At 51.2% G+C, this 17052-nt stretch overlaps 1 protein-coding gene across 5 annotated transcripts in view; it reads right to left on the reverse strand.

Moving 5' to 3' along the window:
* Window positions 1-17052, reverse strand: part of LOC147123861 (drebrin-like) — a 254232-nt gene that overhangs the window by 82083 nt on the left and 155097 nt on the right. For all 5 annotated transcript variants that reach the window (XM_085976437.1, XM_085976439.1, XM_085976435.1 and 2 more), the window contains 2 exons: window positions 13309-13386; window positions 12827-12978 (listed from right to left, as the gene is read on the reverse strand). In XM_085976437.1, the coding sequence (XP_085832563.1) occupies window positions 12827-12978; window positions 13309-13386 (230 nt within the window). The remainder of the gene's footprint in view (window positions 1-12826; window positions 12979-13308; window positions 13387-17052) is intronic.

A 17052-nucleotide genomic window follows, 5' to 3' on the forward strand; every position in this document is an offset into this window, starting at 1 on the left:
TTTCAGGCAGTGAGTTCCAGACTCCAACCACCCTCTGGGTGAAAAAGTTCTTTCTCAAAACCCCTCTAAACCTCCCGCCCTTTACCTTGAATCTATGCCCCCTAGTTATTGACCCCTCTACTAAGGGGAAAAGCTCCTCAGCATCCATCCTATCTATGCCCCTCACAATTTTGTACACCTCAATCATGTCCCCCCTCAGCCTCCTCTGCTCCAAGGAAAACAAACCCAATCTGCCCAGTCTCTCTTCATAGCTGAAGCGCTCCAGCCCTGGTAACATCCTGGTGAACCTCCTCTGCACCCTCTCTAACGCGATCACATCTTTCCTGTAGTGTGGCGACCAGAACTGCACACAGTATTCCAGCTGTGGCCTAACCAGTGTTTTATACAGCTCCATCATAACCTCCTTGCTCTTATATTCTATGCCTCGGCTAATGAAGGCAAGTATCCCATATGCCTTTTTTACCACCTTATCCACCTGTTCCGCCGCCTTCAGGGATCTGTGTACCTGCACACCCAGATCCCTCTGACCCTCCGTCTTGCCTAGGGTCTTTCCCTTCATTGTGTATTCCCTTGCCTTGTTAGACCCCCCAAAGTGCATCACCTCGCACTTTTCCGGGTTAAATTCCATTTGCCACTGTTCCGCCCATCTGACCAACCCATCTATATCGTTCTGCAGACTGAGGCTACCCTCCTCGCTATTTACCACCCTACCAATTTTAGTATCATCCGCGAATTTACTGATCATACCCTTTACATTCATATCCAAGTCATTAATGTAGACCACAAACAGCAAGGGACCCAGCACCGATCCCTGTGGTACCCCACTGGCCACAGGTTTCCAGTCACAAAAACAACCTTCGACCATCACCCTCTGCCTTCTGCCACTAAGCCAGTTTTGTATCCAATGTGCCAAGGCACCCTGGATTCCATGGGCTCTTACCTTCTTGACCAGTCTCCTGTGCGGGACTTTATCGAAGGCCTTACTGAAATCCATGTATACCACATCCACTGCGTTACCCTCATCCACACACCTAGTCACCCCCTCAAAAAATTCAATCAAATTAGTCAGACATGATCTTCCCTTGACAAAGCCATGTTGACTATCCCTGATTAATCCTTGCCTCTCCAAGTGGAGACAAATTTTGTCCCTCAGGATTTTTTCCAGTAATTTTCCTACCACTGATGTTAGGCTCACTGGCCTGTAGTTCCCCGGTTTTTCCCTACTACCCTTCTTGAATAATGGTACTACATTAGCGGTTCTCCAGTCCTCTGGCACATCCCCTGTGGCCAGAGAGGTCCTGAATATATGTGTTAGAGCCCCCGCAATCTCCTCCTTTGCCTCACACAGCAGCCTGGGGTACATTTCATCCGGGCCTGGGGATTTATCCATTTTTAGGCCAGCTAAAACCGCCAATACCTCCTCCCTCTCGATGTTAATATGTTCGAGCATATCACAGTCCCCCCGCCCTATTTCTATGTCTACATCGTCCTTCTCCATAGTGAAAACAGATGCAAAAAATTCATTTAGAACCCCTCCTACATCTTCCGGCTCCACACACAGATTGCCACTTTTGTCCCTAATGGGCCCTATTTTTTCCCTAGTTATCCTTTTACCCTTAATATACTTATAAAACATCTTCGGATTTTCCTTTATTTTGCTCGCCAGTGTTATTTCATGGCCCCTCCTTGATCTCCTAATTTCTTTTTTAAGTATCCCCCTGCACTTTTTGTACTCCTCTAGGGCTTCCTCTGTCTTTAGCCTTTTGTATCTACCAAAAGCCCTCCTTTTTTTCCTAATCCATTCCCGTATATCCCCTGACATCCACGGTTCCCTGTGGTTTTTGGAACCACTCTTGACCTTTATGGGAACATGTTGCCCTTGTATGATCTCAATCTCCCTTCTGAAAGCCTCCCATTGCTCCGATGCGGATTTTCCTACAAGTAGCTGATCCCAGTCCATTTTGGCCAGATCCTGCCTTATCCTATTAAAATCGGCCTTCCCCCAATTTAGAACCTTTATTTCCGGCCCATCCCTGTCCTTTTCCATGACCACCTTAAATCTTACCATATTATGGTCACTATCACCAAAGTGCTCACCTACTAGCACTTTTTCCACTTGGCCGGCCACATTCCCTAGAATTAGGTCCAGTACCGCCCCCTCTCTTGTAGGACTTTCTACATGCTGGCTCAAAAAGCTCTCCTGGATGCACTTTAAGAATTCTACACCCTCTGAGCCTTTCACACTTTGACTATCCCAGTTAATATTGGGGAAGTTGAAATCCCCCATTATTATTACCCTATTATTTGCACATTTCTCTGAGATTTGCCTACATATCTGTTCCTCTATCTCCCCCTGACTGTTTGGAGGCCTATAGTACACTCCCAGCAAAGTGCTTGCCCCCTTTTTGTTTTTAAGCTCCACCCATATGGCCTCATTAGAGGACCCTGCTAATATATCATCCCTCCTTAGTGCAGTAATTGACTCCTTAATTAATATTGCGACACCCCCTCCTCTTATACCTCCCCCTCTGTCTCGCCTGAAGATTCTGTACCCCGGAATATTGAGCTGCCAGTCTTGCCCCTCCCTCAACCATGTCTCCGTGATAGCAACAATATCATACTCCCATGTGTTTATCAACACCTTCAGTTCATCCACCTTATTTGCAAGACTCCTTGCATTAAAATAGATGCCATCCAGCCTTGCCCTTATATATTTGCCCTGTCTACCAAGCTGACTTGTTTTTTCCTCCATAATTGGCAGCACATCCCCCCCTATTTCAGCTCCCCTCTGTATCCCATCCCCCTGCCAAGTTAGTTTAAACCTCCCCCGACAGTGCTAGCAAACCTCCCCGCAAGGATATTTGTCCCGCTCTGGTTCAGGTGCAACCCGTCCGACTTGTACAAGTCCCACCTTTCCCAGAAGCAGGCCCAGTGATCCAGGAAAGTAAAACCCTCCCCCCTACACCAACTCTTTAGCCACGCATTCATCTGCTCTATCCTCCCATTCCTATACTTACTAGCACGTGGCACTGGGAGTAATCCAGAGATTACACCCTTTGAGGTCCTGCCCTTTAATCTGTTACCTAGCTCCCTAAATTCTTGATGCAGGACCTCATCCCTCTTTTTACCTATGTCGTTGGTACCAATGTGGACCACGACCACTGGCTGTTCACCCTCCCCCTCCAGAATGCCCTGCAGCCGCTCAGTGACATCCTTGACCCTGGCACCAGGGAGGCAACAAACCATCCTGGAGTCACGTTTGCGGCCACAGAAACGCCTATCTGTTCCCCTTACTATAGAATCCCCTACCACTATTGCTCTCCCACTCTTTTTCCCCCCCTCCTGGGCAGCAGGAGCACCCCCAGTGCCAGGAAGTTGGCTGCTGCTGCCTTCCCCTGGTGAGTCATCCCCCTCAACAGTATCCAAAGCGGTATACCTGTTTGAAAGGGGGATGTCCGCAGGGGTTCCCTGCACTACCTGCCTGCCTTTGTTGCTCCGCCTGATGGTCACTCCCTGTGCTGCCCTACCCTGAGGCGTGCACAACTCGCTAAACGTGGTATCCACGAGCCTCTCAGCATCGCGCATGCTCCACAACCCATCCACCCGCAGCTCGAGCGCCGCAATGCGGTCTACAAGTAGCTGCAGCTGGATGCATTTCCCGCACACATGGTCGTCAGGGACACTGGCAGCGTCCCTGATTTCCCACATGGAGCAAGAGGAGCAGAACACGGGTCTGAGCTCTCCTGCCATGACTTACTCCTTTAATTAATTTAAAAATTAATTCAATACCCCAGTTACAGGTATACTCTAGGGCGCTTTATTTACCAACTGTCCCCACTACACCTTAATCCCGAGAAATTTAACACCACAGAATTCAAGCTTGTACTGAAAAGAGAGAAATACTCACCAACCAATCACTTACGTGCTCCCTGGTGACGTCACACTCTGATTATTTTTTACCTCTCTCCTCTGATGTTGATTTGGTACGCCTCTGCCTTGGCGCCGGTTTTTAAGCCGGGCCTCTGCTGCTCTCCGCTGCTGCTCCCTGCCCGAACTGGTCGGGCTTCTGCTTTGGCGCCGGTTTTTAAGCCGGGCCTCTGCTGCTCTCCGCTGCTGCTCCCTGCCCGAACTGGTCGGGCTTCTGCTTTGGCGCCGGTTTTTAAGCCGGGCCTCTGCTGCTCTCCGCTGCTGCTCCCTGCCCGAACTGGTCGGGCTTCTGCTTTGGCGCCGGTTTTTAAGCCGGGCCTCTGCTCCTCCTCCGCTGCTGCTCCCTGCCCGAACTGGTCGGGCTTCTGCTTTGGCGCCGGTTTTTAAGCCGGGCCTCTGCTGCTCTCCGCTGCTGCTCCCTGCCCGAACTGGTCGGGCTTCTGCTTTGGCGCCGGTTTTTAAGCCGGGCCTCTGCCTTCCTGTTTTTGACACCAAAGTGGATAACCTCGCATTTATCTACGTTATATTGCATCTGCCATGCTTCTGCCCAATCACCCAACCTGTCCAAAACATCCTGGAGTTTCTCAGCATCCTCCTCACAGCACACACGCCCACCCAGCTTTGTGTCATCACAATGTCTGCTAAAAACTAGTAAAGCCAATATTAAGAATTGAATGAAAGCATTTTGTAAGAATGACATCAAATAAAGACTACTGTCATATTGTTTTTATGATGGTTTTTGAAACACCTTAAGGTAGAGACATAATTATGCATGCAATAGTTGAATTGACAGTAAGATAGAAAGCATTCAAAAGAGAGAATCAATAAAGACAATTAGCTGACATCAGCAGAGAACTTCAAAAGAATAAACCACTGCCAAAAGGATATAAAAATAAGAGCTTTCAAACAGAAAGTCAGAGTTCGCTGAACGGGCCAAACATTTCTCAACTTCACAGGCATGCTCTATAAGTTTTTAACTATGAGTCTCGGGTAATCAAAGTAATTGAATTTGGTGGGTGTTCTGGATTTAGAGATAAGTAAGAAATGTAGAAATGTAACGAAGTAAAGATTTGAAAATAAGGATCTCTGAGAAATAAGAAATGTAAGCTATCAGTATTTTGAATTGTTAATGTTGCGACTGATTCAGCAGCTGTTAAATGAATGTTGGCTCTTAAATAAAACTATATATTTTTGAATTGTCTCAAAGAGTAATTCTGTATAAACTCGCAAACCCAAATTCTGTACACGCTTTTGTAAGGAGTTGCAGAATTCTGGGGGGTATTCCGGACCCTCATAATATCCGGAAGGTTACAGTCTAGTTAAACTTATTAAAAGTACTATCTGGAGTATGGTAACATCTTCAGTCGTTCCTTTCCTTTAGGGAGAGATAGCCTGAACCTTTAGACACACATAAGCATCTTATGGAATTCGGCTATCTCTAACTTAAGTTGAAGGTGAACGTCTGGGGAATACGCCTGATCTGGGGTAGCCCGAGACAGGGCTAGGACTTGTAATTATCCCTTCATAACAAGGCAGGGGAATACACAATGAATGGTAGGATCCTAGGAAGGGCAGAGGATCAGAGGGACCTTGGTGTGCATGTACATAGATCCTTGAAGGCAGCAGGACAGATAGATAAGGTGGTTATAAAGGCATATGGGATACTTGCCTTCATTAGCCGAGGCTTAGAATACAAGAGCAGAGAGGTTATGATGGAGCTGTACAAAACGCTAGTTAGGCCACAGCTGGAATACTGTGTGCAGTTCTGGTCGCCACACTATAGGAAGGATGTGATTGCATTGGAGAGGGTGCAGAGGAGGTCACCAGGATGTTACCTGGGCTGGAGCGCTTCAGCTATGAAGAGAGACTGGACAGGCTGGGGTTGTTTTCCTTAGAGCAGAGAAGGCTGAGGGGGGACCTGATTGAGGTGTACAAAATTATGAGGGGCATAGATCGGGTAGATAGAAAGGAACTTTTCCCCCTAGCAGAGGGGTCAATAACCAAGGGGCACAGTTTCAAGGTAAGGGGCAGGAGGTTTAGAGGGGATTTGAGGAAAAACCCTTTCACCCAGAGGGTGGTTGGAATCTGGAACTCACTGCCTGAAAGGGTGGTAGAGGCAGGAACCCTCACAACATTCAAGAAGCATTTAGATGAACACTTGAAATGCCGTAGCATACAAGGCTACGGACCAAGTGCTGGAAAATGGGAATAGAATAGATTGCTACCAGTGCCACGTGCAAGTCAGAGTAGAAATAGAAGAATATTTCAGATGAATACGTGGCTAGAGGAATGGTGCCAGGGGGAGGGATTCAAATTCCTGGGACATTGGAACCGGTTCTGGGGGAGGTGGGACCAGTTCAAACCGGACGGTTTGCACCTGGGCAGGGCCGGGACCGATGTCCTAGGGGGAGTGTTTGCAGGTGCTCTGGGGGAGGGTTTAAACTAAAATGGCAGGGGGTTGGGAACCTGAGCAGGGGGACAGAGGAAAGGGAAACGAGGATAAAAGCAAAAGATAGGAAGGAGAAAACCAAAGTGGCAGTCAGAGAAATCAACGGTTTAAATCAAACATGGCCACAGTAAATAAATAATAATTCTAATAGGTCTAAGAGCGTTAAAAAAACAAGCCTGAAGGCTTTGTGTCTTAATGCGAGGAGCATTCGTAATGAGGTGGATGAATTAGCTGCGCAAATAGAGGTAAACGAATATGATTTGATTGGGATTACGGAAACATGGCTCCAGGGTGGCAAAGGCTGGGAACTCAACATCCAGGGGTATTCAATATTCAGGAAAGATAGGCAAAAAGGAAAGGGAGTTGGGGTAGCATTACTGGTTAAAGAAGGGATTAACCCAATTGTAAGGAAGGATATTACCTCTGATGATGTGGAATTTGTATGGGTAGAACTGAGAAATACCAAGGGGCAGAAAACGTTAGTGAGAGTGGTATATAGACCTCCAAACAGTAATGTGGAGGTTGGGGATGGCATTAAAAGGGAAATTAGAGAGGCGTGCAAAAAGGGCACAGCAGTCATCATGGGTGACTTTAATTTACATATAGATTGGGCTAACCAAATTAGTAACAATACTGTGGAGGAGGAATTCCTGGAGTGTTTACGGGATGGTTTCCTGGACCAATATGTCGAGGAACCAACCAGAGATCAGGCCATCTTAGACTGGGTATTATGTAACGAGAATGGATTAATTAGCAATCTTGTTGTACGAGACCCCTTGGGTCGGAGCGACCATAATATGATCGAATTCTTCATTAAGATGGAGAATGAAGTAGTTGACTCAGAGACTAGTGACCTGAATTTAAATAAAGGAAACTACGATGGTCTGAGGCGCAAATTAGGTAGTTTTGATTGGGGAATGTCACTCAAAGGGTTAACAGTGGATAGGCAATGGCAAAAATTCAAAGACCGCATGGATGAACTACAGAATTTGTTCATCCCAGTTTGGCATAAAAATAAAACAAAAAAGGTGACTCAACCGTGGCTAATGAGGGAAATTAGGGATAGCATTAGATCCAAGGAGAGGACATATAAATTGGCCAGAAAAAGCAGTAATCCAGAGGATTGGGAACAGTTTAGGATTCAACAAAGGAAGAAAAAGGGATTAATTAAGAAAGGGAAAATAGAATATGAGAGTAAGCTTGCGGGGAACATAAAAACTGACTGCAAAAGCTTTTATAGATATGTGAAGAGAAAAAGATTGGTGAAGTCAGAATCAGGGGAATTTATAATGGGGAACAAAGAAATGGTTGACCAATTAAATACATATTTTTGTTCTGTCTTCACAAAGGAGGACACAAATAACCTCCCAGAAATGTCAGGGAACATAGGGTCTGATGAAAGGGAGGAACTGAATGAAATCAGTATTTGTAGGGAAATGGTGTTAGAGAAATTGACGGGATTGAAGGCCGATAAATCCCCAGGGCCTGATAATCTACATCCTAGGGTACTTAAGGAAGTGGCCCTAGAAATAGTAGATGCATTGCTGATCATCTTCCAACATTCAAAAAATTCGAATGTAATAGCAGATCACTTGGATAACAGTGACAGGATCGGACAAAGTCAACATGGATTTACAAAAGGTAAATCGTGCTTGACTAATCTACTGGAATTTTTTGAGGATGTAACTGGTAAAATAGATAAGGGAGAACCAGTGGATGTGGTGTATTTGGACTTTCAGAAGGCTTTCGATAAGGTCCCACATAAGAGATTAGCGTGTAAAGTTAAGGCACATGGGATTGGGGGCAAGGTATTGACTTGGATAGAGAACTGGTTGGCAGATAGAAAGCAAAGAGTTGGAATAAACGGGTCTTTTTCCGAGTGGCAGGCAGTGACTAGTGGGGTACCGCAGGGATCGGTCCTTGGACCCCAGCTATTCATGATATATATTAATGATCTAGACAAGGGAACTAGATGTAATATCTCCAAATTTGCAGATGACACAAAGCTGGGTGGACATGTGTGCTGTGAGGAATATGCCAAAAAACTACAAGATGATTTGGACAGGTTTGGTGATTGGGCAGAAGCATGGCAGATGCAATATAACGTGGATAAATGTGAGGTTATCCACTTTGGTAGCAAAAAAAGGAAGGCAGATTATTATCTGAATGGCAATAGATTGGGAGAAGGGGGCGTGCAACGAGACCTGGGTATCCTTGTGCACCAGTCACTGAAGGTAAGCATGCAGGTGCAGCAGGCGGTTAAGAAGGCAAATGGTATGTTGGCCTTCATAGCGAGAGCTGTATAACTCAATGACTCTATGAGCGCTCCCTCAGTCCTGCCCCTCCGACTGTGCAACTCTCAGTACTGCCCCTCCAACAGTGCAGCGCTCCCTCAGTACTGCCGCTCCGACAGTGCGGTGCTCCCTCAGTTCTGCATCTCTGGCAGTGCAGCGCACCCTCAGTACTGCCCCTCCGACAGTGCGGCGCTCCCTCAGTACTGCCCCTCCGATAGTGCGGCGCTCCCTCAGTACTGGCCCTCTGACAGTGTAGCGCTCCCTCAGTACTGACCTTCTGACAGTGCAGCGCTCCCTCAGTACTGTCCCTCCGACAGTGCGGTGCTCCCTCAGTACTGCTCCTCCGACAGTGCAACACTCCCTCAGTACCGCCCCTCTGACTGTGCAGCGTTGCCTCAGTACTGCCCCTCCAACAATGCGGCGCTCCTTCAATACCGCCCCTCTGACGGTGCAGCACTCCCTCAGTACCGTCCCTCTGACAGTGCAGCGCTCCCTCAGTCCTGTTATTCCGACAGTGCGGCGCTCTCTCAGTACTGCTCCTCCGACAGTGCAGCGCTCCCTCAGTACTGCCCCTCCGGCAGTGCAACACTCCCTCAGTACCGCCCCTCTGACTGTGCGGCGGTCCCTCAGTACTGCTCCTCCGACAGTGCAGCCCTCCCTCAGTACTTCCCCTTCGACAGTGCAACACTCCCTCAGTACCGCCCCTCTGACAGTGTGGCGCTCCCTCAGTACTGCCCCTCCGACAGTGCAACACTCCCTCAGTACCGCCCCTCTGACAGTGCGGCGCTCCCTCAGTACTGCTCCTCAGACAGTGCGGTGCTCCCTCAGTACTGCCCCTCCGACAGTGCGGCGCTGCCTCAGTACTGCCCCTCCAACAGTGCAGCGCTCCCTCAGTACTGCCCCTCTGACAGTGCAGCGCTCCCTCAGTACCGCCTCTCCGACAGTGCAGCGCTCCCTCAGTACTGACCCTCCGACAGTGCGGCGCTCCCTCAGTACTGCCCCTCTGACAGTGCAGCGCTCCCTCAGTACCGCCCCTCTGACAGTGCAGCGCTCCCTCAGTACTGTCCCTCCGACAGTGCAGCGCTTCCTCTGTACCGCCCCTCTGACAGTGCAGCCCTCCCTCAGTACTGCCCCTTCGACAGTGCAACACTCCATCAGTAGCGCCCCTCTGACAGTGCGGCGCTCCCTCAGTACTGCCCCTCCGACAGTGCAACACTCCCTCAGTACCGCCCCTCTGACAGTGCGGCGCTCCCTCAGTACTGCTCCTCCGACAGTGCGGTGCTCCCTCAGTACTGCCCCTCCGACAGTGCGGCGCTCCCTCAGTACTGCCCCTCCGACAGTGCAGCGCTCCCTCAGTACTGCCCCTCTGACAGTGCAGCGCTCCCTCAGTACCGCCCCTCCGACAGTGCAACGCTCCCTCAATACTGCCCCTCTGACAGTGCAGCGCTCCCTCAGTACCGTCCCTCCGACAGTACAGCGCTCCCTCAGTACTGACCCTCCGACAGTGCGGCGTTCCCTCAGTACTGCCCCTCCGACAGTGCAGCGCTCCCTCAGTACTGCCCCTCCGACAGTGCAGCGCTCCCTCAGTACCGCCCCTCTGACAGTGCAGCGCTCCCTCAGTACTGCCCCTCCGACAGTGCGGCGCTCCCTCAGTACTGCCCCTCCGACAGTGCAGCGCTCCCTCAGTACTGCCCCTCCGACAGTGCAGCGCTCCCTCAGTACTGCCCCTCTGACAGTGCGGCGCTCCCTCAGTACTGCCCCTCTGACAGTGCGGCGCTCCCTCAGTACTGCCCCTCCGACAGTGCAGCGCTCCCTCAGTACTGCCCCTCCGACAGTGCAGCGCTCCCTCAGTACTGCCCCTCTGACAGTGCAGCGCTCCCTCAGTACTGCCCCTCCGACAGTGCAGCGCTCCCTCAGTACTGCCCCTCCGACAGTGCAGCGCTCCCTCAGTACTGCCCCTCCGACAGTGCAGCGCTCCCTCAGATAAACACTATACTCCGAGCTCTGTAATGGCAAGCGATTTCCAGGAGGGCGGAGAAAACACTTTTAGGACGTCCTCAAAGCCTCCTTGAAAAAATGTAACATCCTTGTCGACTCTTGGGAGTCCCTGGCCCAAGACCGCTCAAATTGGAGGAGAAGCATTCGAGAAGGCACTGAACATTTTGACATTCTTCGTCGGGCACACACGGAAGCCAAGTACAAACAGCAGACGGAGCGTCGGACAAGCCAAGCACTCCACCCATCGTCACTTCCACCACTACCTGCCCCACCTGTGGATCCCACATGGGACTCATTCGTCACCTTAGAACCCACAATATTAGAGTGGAAGCAAGTCATCCTCGACTCCGGGTGGGCTGCCTAAGAAGACAATATCAGGTCCAATTGTCTCACATGGATGTGTTTTTAGGGACAGAGTGACTGAGCAATTGGACAATCTGAGCTGATCAGAGAGAGACAGCATGGATTTGTAAAGGGTGAGTCAGGTCTAATGAACCTCGTTGAATTTTTTGAGGAGGCAACTAACGTGATAGATAAGGAAATGCCGATGGATGCTACTTATATGGACTTCCAGAGGCATTTGACAAGGTTCCACATGTTAACAAAAGTGAGAACACCTGGAATAAGAGGCAACCTGTTGACATGGGTAGGGAATTGGTGAGGGGGTAGGAGACAGAGCAGGGATAATGGGTGTGTACTCCAATTGTCAGGATGTGACTAGTGGCCCCCCAGGGATCTGTACTGGGGCCTCAGCTGTTCACTATATATTTATAAATGACTTGGATGAATGAATCGAGAGCCGTATATCCGAGTTTGCTGACGACACTAAGTTAGGAAGCACAGTAAATCGTGTGGATGGGAACAGAAAGTTGCAAAGGGACATTGATAGATTGTGAGTGGGTAAAACTCTGGCAGATGGAGTTCAATGTGGGGAAGTGTGAGCTCACCCACTGTGGACCCAAGAAAGATCGCTCAGAGTATTCTCTAAATGGTGAGAAACTGGGAACAGTGGAGGTGCAGAGAGATTTCAGGGTCCAAGTACAGAAATCACTAAAAGCTAGAGGACAGGAACCAAAATAATTCAAAAAGCTGCTGGAATGTCGGCCTTTATCTCCCGGGTCTGGAACACAAAGGGGTGGAAGTTCTGTTCCAGCTGTACCGAGCTCTGGTCAGACCCCATCTGGACACTGCGTTCCGTTCTGGGCCCCGCACCTCAGGAAGGATCGATTGGCCTCGGAGAGGGAGCAGCGCAGATTCACCAGAATGATACCGGGGCTAAAAGGGTTAAATTACGAGGACAGGTGGCACAGACTGGGCTTGTATTCCCTCGAGTTTAGAAGATTAAGGGGTGATCTGATCGAGGTGTTTAAGATGATTAAAGGAGTCGATAGACAGAAACTAGTTCCTCTGGTGGGGGGAGTCCAGAACAAGGGGGCAGAACCTTCAAATTAGAGCCAGACCGTTCAGGGGTGATGTCAGGAAGCACTTCTTCACACAAAGGGTGGGGGAAATCTGGAGCTCTCCCCCCAAAAGGATGAGTGAGGCTGGGGGTCAATTGAAAATTTCCAAACTGAGATTGATAGATTTTTGATGGGGGAGGGTATTAAAATCGACTCTTACAGCACAGGAGGAGGCCATTCGGCCCATCGTGCTTGTGCCAGCTCTTTGAAAGAGCTCTCCAATTAATCCCACTCCCCCGCTCTTTCCCCAGAGCCTAGAAAATTACTCCTCTTCAAGTATATATCCAATTGCCTTTCGAAAGTTCCTATGCTTTACCTGTGTAAGAGGCTTGAGGGGCTGAATGGCCTCCTCCTATTCCTGTGTAACAGCCTCGAGGGGCTGAATGGCCTCCTCCTATTCCTGTGTAACAGCCTCGAGGGGCTGAATGGCCTCCTCCTGTTCCTGTGTAACAGCCTCGAGGGGCTGAATGGCCTCCTCCTGTTCCTGTGTAACAGGCTCGAGGGGCTGAATGGCCTCCTCCTGTTCCTGTATAACGGGCTCGAGGGGCTGAATGGCCTCCTCCTGTTCCTGTGTAACAAGCTCGAGGGGCTGAATGGCCTCCTCCTGTTCCTGTATAACGGGCTCGAGGGGCTGAATGGCCTCCTCCTGTTCCTGTGCCTGATCCCACGAACCTGTTGCTTGCCTCAGCTCCTCTTACCGCTCTTCCTCGGCGAGCTGGTCCCTCTCTCGGTATTTACTCTCTCTTCCTTCAGCATCTTTTCTTTCCTGTTGCATTCGTTCTCTCTCCCATCTCCGTCTCTCCTCCCTCACCCTTGCCCTTTCCTCCTCTCTCCTCATCTCCTCTTCCGTCTGGACAGTAAACAGAACAAATGCTCGTTAATCACAGATCCCCCCACAGACCCCCAAACCCCGCCCCCCACAGACCCCCAACCCCCCCCCACACAGACCCCCCAAACCCCCCCCCACAGACCCCCAAACCCCCCCACACAGACCCCCCAAACCCCCCCACAGACCCCCAAACCCCCCCAACAGACCCCCAAACCCCCCCAACAGACCCCCAAACCCCCCCCACACAGACCCCCTAACCCCCCCCACAGACCCCCAAACCCCCCCACACAGACCCCCCAAACCCCCCCCACACAGACCCCCAAACCCCCCACCCCCACGTGCTGTGTGTACCTCTGCCTGTTCCCAGAACGAGTCCCGGTTCAGTTGCCTCATCTCCAGCATCGCGTTCGTCCTCATGTAGTTCGTTCCCTTTAAAATTTAAATTGGTGATGTCAGTATCAGTAATGGTGACCATGAAACTATCGGATTGTCGTAAAACCCCACCTGGTTCACTAATGTCCTTTAGGGAAGGAAATCTGCCGTCCTTACCCGGTCTGGCCGATATGTGACTCCAGACCCACAGCAATGTGGTTGACTTTTAACTGCTCTCTGAAATGGCCGAGCGAGACACTCAGTTGTAACAAACCGCTACGAAACACAATAATAAGAATAAAACCGGACGGACCACCCGGCATCGGACACGCCGCCGGCTACGGACATGGACACGGCAACAGCACACCCAGCCCAGTCACCCCTGCAAAGTCCTCCTCACCAACATCTGGGGACTTGTGTCAAAATTGGGAGAGCTGTCCCACAGACTAGTCAAGCAACAGCCTGACACAGTCATACTCACAGAATCATACCTTTCAGCCAATGTCCCAAACTCCTCCATCACCATCCCTGGGTATCTCCTGTCCCACCGGCAGGACAGATCCACCAGGGGTGGTGGCACAGTGGTATACAGTCGGGAAGGAGTGGCCCTGGGAGTCCTCAACATTGACTCTGGACCTCATGAAGTCTCAGGGTGGGGGACTTCAATGTCCATCACCAAGAGTGACTCGGTAGCACCACTACTGACCGAGCTGGTTGAGTCCTGAAGGATATAACCACCAGTCTGGGCCTGCGACAGGTGGTGATACTTGACCTCGTCCTCACCAATCTACCTGTCGCAGATGCATCTGTCCATGACAGCATTGGTAGCAGTGACCACCACACAGTCATTGTGGAGACAAAGTCCCGTCTTCACACTGAGGACACCCCCCATCGTGTTGTGTGGCACTACCACCGTGCTAAATGGGATAGATTCAGAACAGATCTAGCAGCTCAAAACTGAGCATCCATGAGGCGCTGTGGGCCATCAGCAGCAGCAGAATTGTATTCCACCACAATCTGTAACCTCATGGCCCGGCATATCCCTCACTCTACCATTACCACCAAGCCAGGGGACCAACCCTGGTTCAATAAGGAGTGTAGAAGAGCATGCTGGGAGCAGCACCAGGCGTACCTAAAAATGAGGTGCCAACCTGGGGAAGCTGCAACACAGGACTACATTCATGCTAAAAAGTGGAAGCAGCATGCGATAGACAGGGCTAAGCGATCCCACAATCAACGGATCAGATCAAAGCTCTGCAGTCCTGCCACATCCAGTCGTGAATGGTGGTGGACCATTAAACAACTAACGGGAGGAGGAGGCTCCATGAATATCCCCATCCTCAATGATGGTGGAGCCCAGCACGTGAGTGCAAAAGACAAGGCTGAATCGTTTGCAACCATCTTCAGCCAGAAGTGCCGAGTGGATGATCCATATCGGCCTCCTCCTGAGGTCCCCACCATCACAGAAGCCAGTCTTCAGCCAATTCGATTCACTCCACGTGATATCAAGAAACAGCTGAGCGCACTGGATACAGCAAAGGCTATGGGCCCTGACAACATCCCGGCTCTCGTGCTGAAGACTTGTGCTCCAGAACTAGCCGCGCCCTTAGCCAAGCTGTTCCAGTACAGCTACAACACTGGCATCTATCCGACAATGTGGAAAACTGCCCAGGTATGTCCTGTCCACAAAAAGCAGGACAAATCCAATCTGGCCAATTACCGCCCCATCAGTCTACTCTCAATCATCAGCAAAGTGATGGAAGGTGTCGTCGACAGTGCTATCAAGCGGCACTTACTCAACAATAACCTGCTCAATGATGGTCAGTTTGAGTTCTGCCACTCACCTCCCGACCTCATTACAGCCTTGGTCCAAACAAGGACAAAAGAGCTGAATTCCAGAGGTGAGGTGAGAGTGACCTCCCGTGACATCAAGGCAGCATTTGACCGAGTGTGGCATCAAGGAGCCCAAGTAAAACTGAAGTCAATGGGAATCAGGGGGAAAACTCTTTACTGGCTGGAGTCATACCTAGCACAAAGGAAGATGGTTGTGGTGATTGAAGGTCAATCATCACAGCCCCAGGACATCACTGCAGGAGTTCCTCAGGGCAGTGTCCTAGGCCCAACCATCTTCAGCTGCTTCATCAATGACCTTCCCTCCAACATAAGGTCAGAAATAGGGATGTTCGCTGATGACTGCACAATGTTCAGTTCCATTCGCAACTCCTCAGATAATGAAGCAGTCCATGCCCGCATGCAACAAGACCTGGACGACATTTATGCTTGGGCTGATAAGTGGCAAATAATATTCGCGCCACACAAGTGCCAGACAATGACTATCTCCAACAAGCGAGAGTCTAACCACCTCCCCTTGACATTCAACGGCATTCCCCCACCATCAACATCCTGGGGGGTCACCATTGACCAGAAACTTAACTGGACCAGCCACATAAATACTGTGGCAACAAGAGCAGGTCAGAGGCTGGGTATTCTGCGGCGAGTGTCTCACCTCCTGACTCCCCAAAGCCTTTCCACCATCTACAAGGCACAAGTCAGGAGTGTGATGGAATACTCTCCACTTGCCTGGATGAGTGCAGCTCCAACAACACTCAAGAAGCTCGACACCATCCAGGACAAAGCAGCCCGCTTGATTGGCACCCCATCTACCACCTTAAACATTCACTCCCTCCACCACCGGCGCACCGTGGCTGCAGTGTGTACCATCTACAAGATGCACTGCAGCAACTCGCCAAGGCTTGTTCGACAGCACCTCCCAAACCTGCGACCTCTTCCACCTAGAAGGACAAGGGCAGCAGGTGCATGGGAACACCACCACCTCCAAGATCCCCTCCAGTCACACACCATCCTGACTTGGAAATATATCATCGATCCTTCATCGTCGCTGGGTCAAAATCCTGGAACTCCCTCCCTAACAGCACTGTGGGAGCACCTTCACCACACGGACTGCAGCGGTTCAAGGCGGCGGCTCACGACCTCCTTCTCGAGGGCAACTAGGGATTGGCAATAAATGCCGGGGCATTGCCAGTGATGCCCACAACCCAGGAATTAATCATTTAAAAAAATTCATCCATTTTAAACAGGAGTGAGTGGGAACGGGCAAGTGTGAGCAGGAGCTGGTTGGTGTCTGGGAGCGAGTGAGGGCAGCCCTCAGAAACACTGGCACAAACGGCTGCATTGGAGAGGCCCCTCTCTCACCCTCCGCCCCTCACCCTCTCCCTCCGCCCATCACCCTCACCCTCTCCCTCCGCCCCCTCACCCCTCACCCTCTCCCTCCGCCCCTCACCCTCACCCTCTCCCTCCGCCCCTCACCCTCACCCTCTCCCTCCGCCCCTCACCCTCACCCTCTCCTCCCTCCGCCCCTCACCCTCTGCCTCACCCTCCGCCCCTCACCCTCTGCCTCACACTCCGCCCCTCACCCTCACCTCCGCCCCTCACACCCTCTCCCTCCGCCCCTCACCCTCATCCTCTCCCTCCGCCCCTCACCCTCCGCCCCTCACCCTCTGCCTCACCCTCCGCCCCTCACCCTCTCCCTCCGCCCCTCACCCTCTCCCTCCGCCCTCACCCTCCGCCCCCTCACCCTCTCCACCCTCCGCCCCTCACCCTCCGCCCCTCACCCTCCACCTCACCCTCCGCCCCTCACCCCTCACCCTCTCCCTCCGCCCCCTCACCCTCACCCTCTCCCTCCGCCCCTCACCCTCCGCCCCT

Source organism: Somniosus microcephalus, chromosome 2 (assembly GCF_052327205.1).
Source record: "Somniosus microcephalus isolate GS21.2 chromosome 2, FLI_Smic_1.0, whole genome shotgun sequence".
NCBI classification, from domain to species: domain Eukaryota; kingdom Metazoa; phylum Chordata; class Chondrichthyes; order Squaliformes; family Somniosidae; genus Somniosus; species Somniosus microcephalus.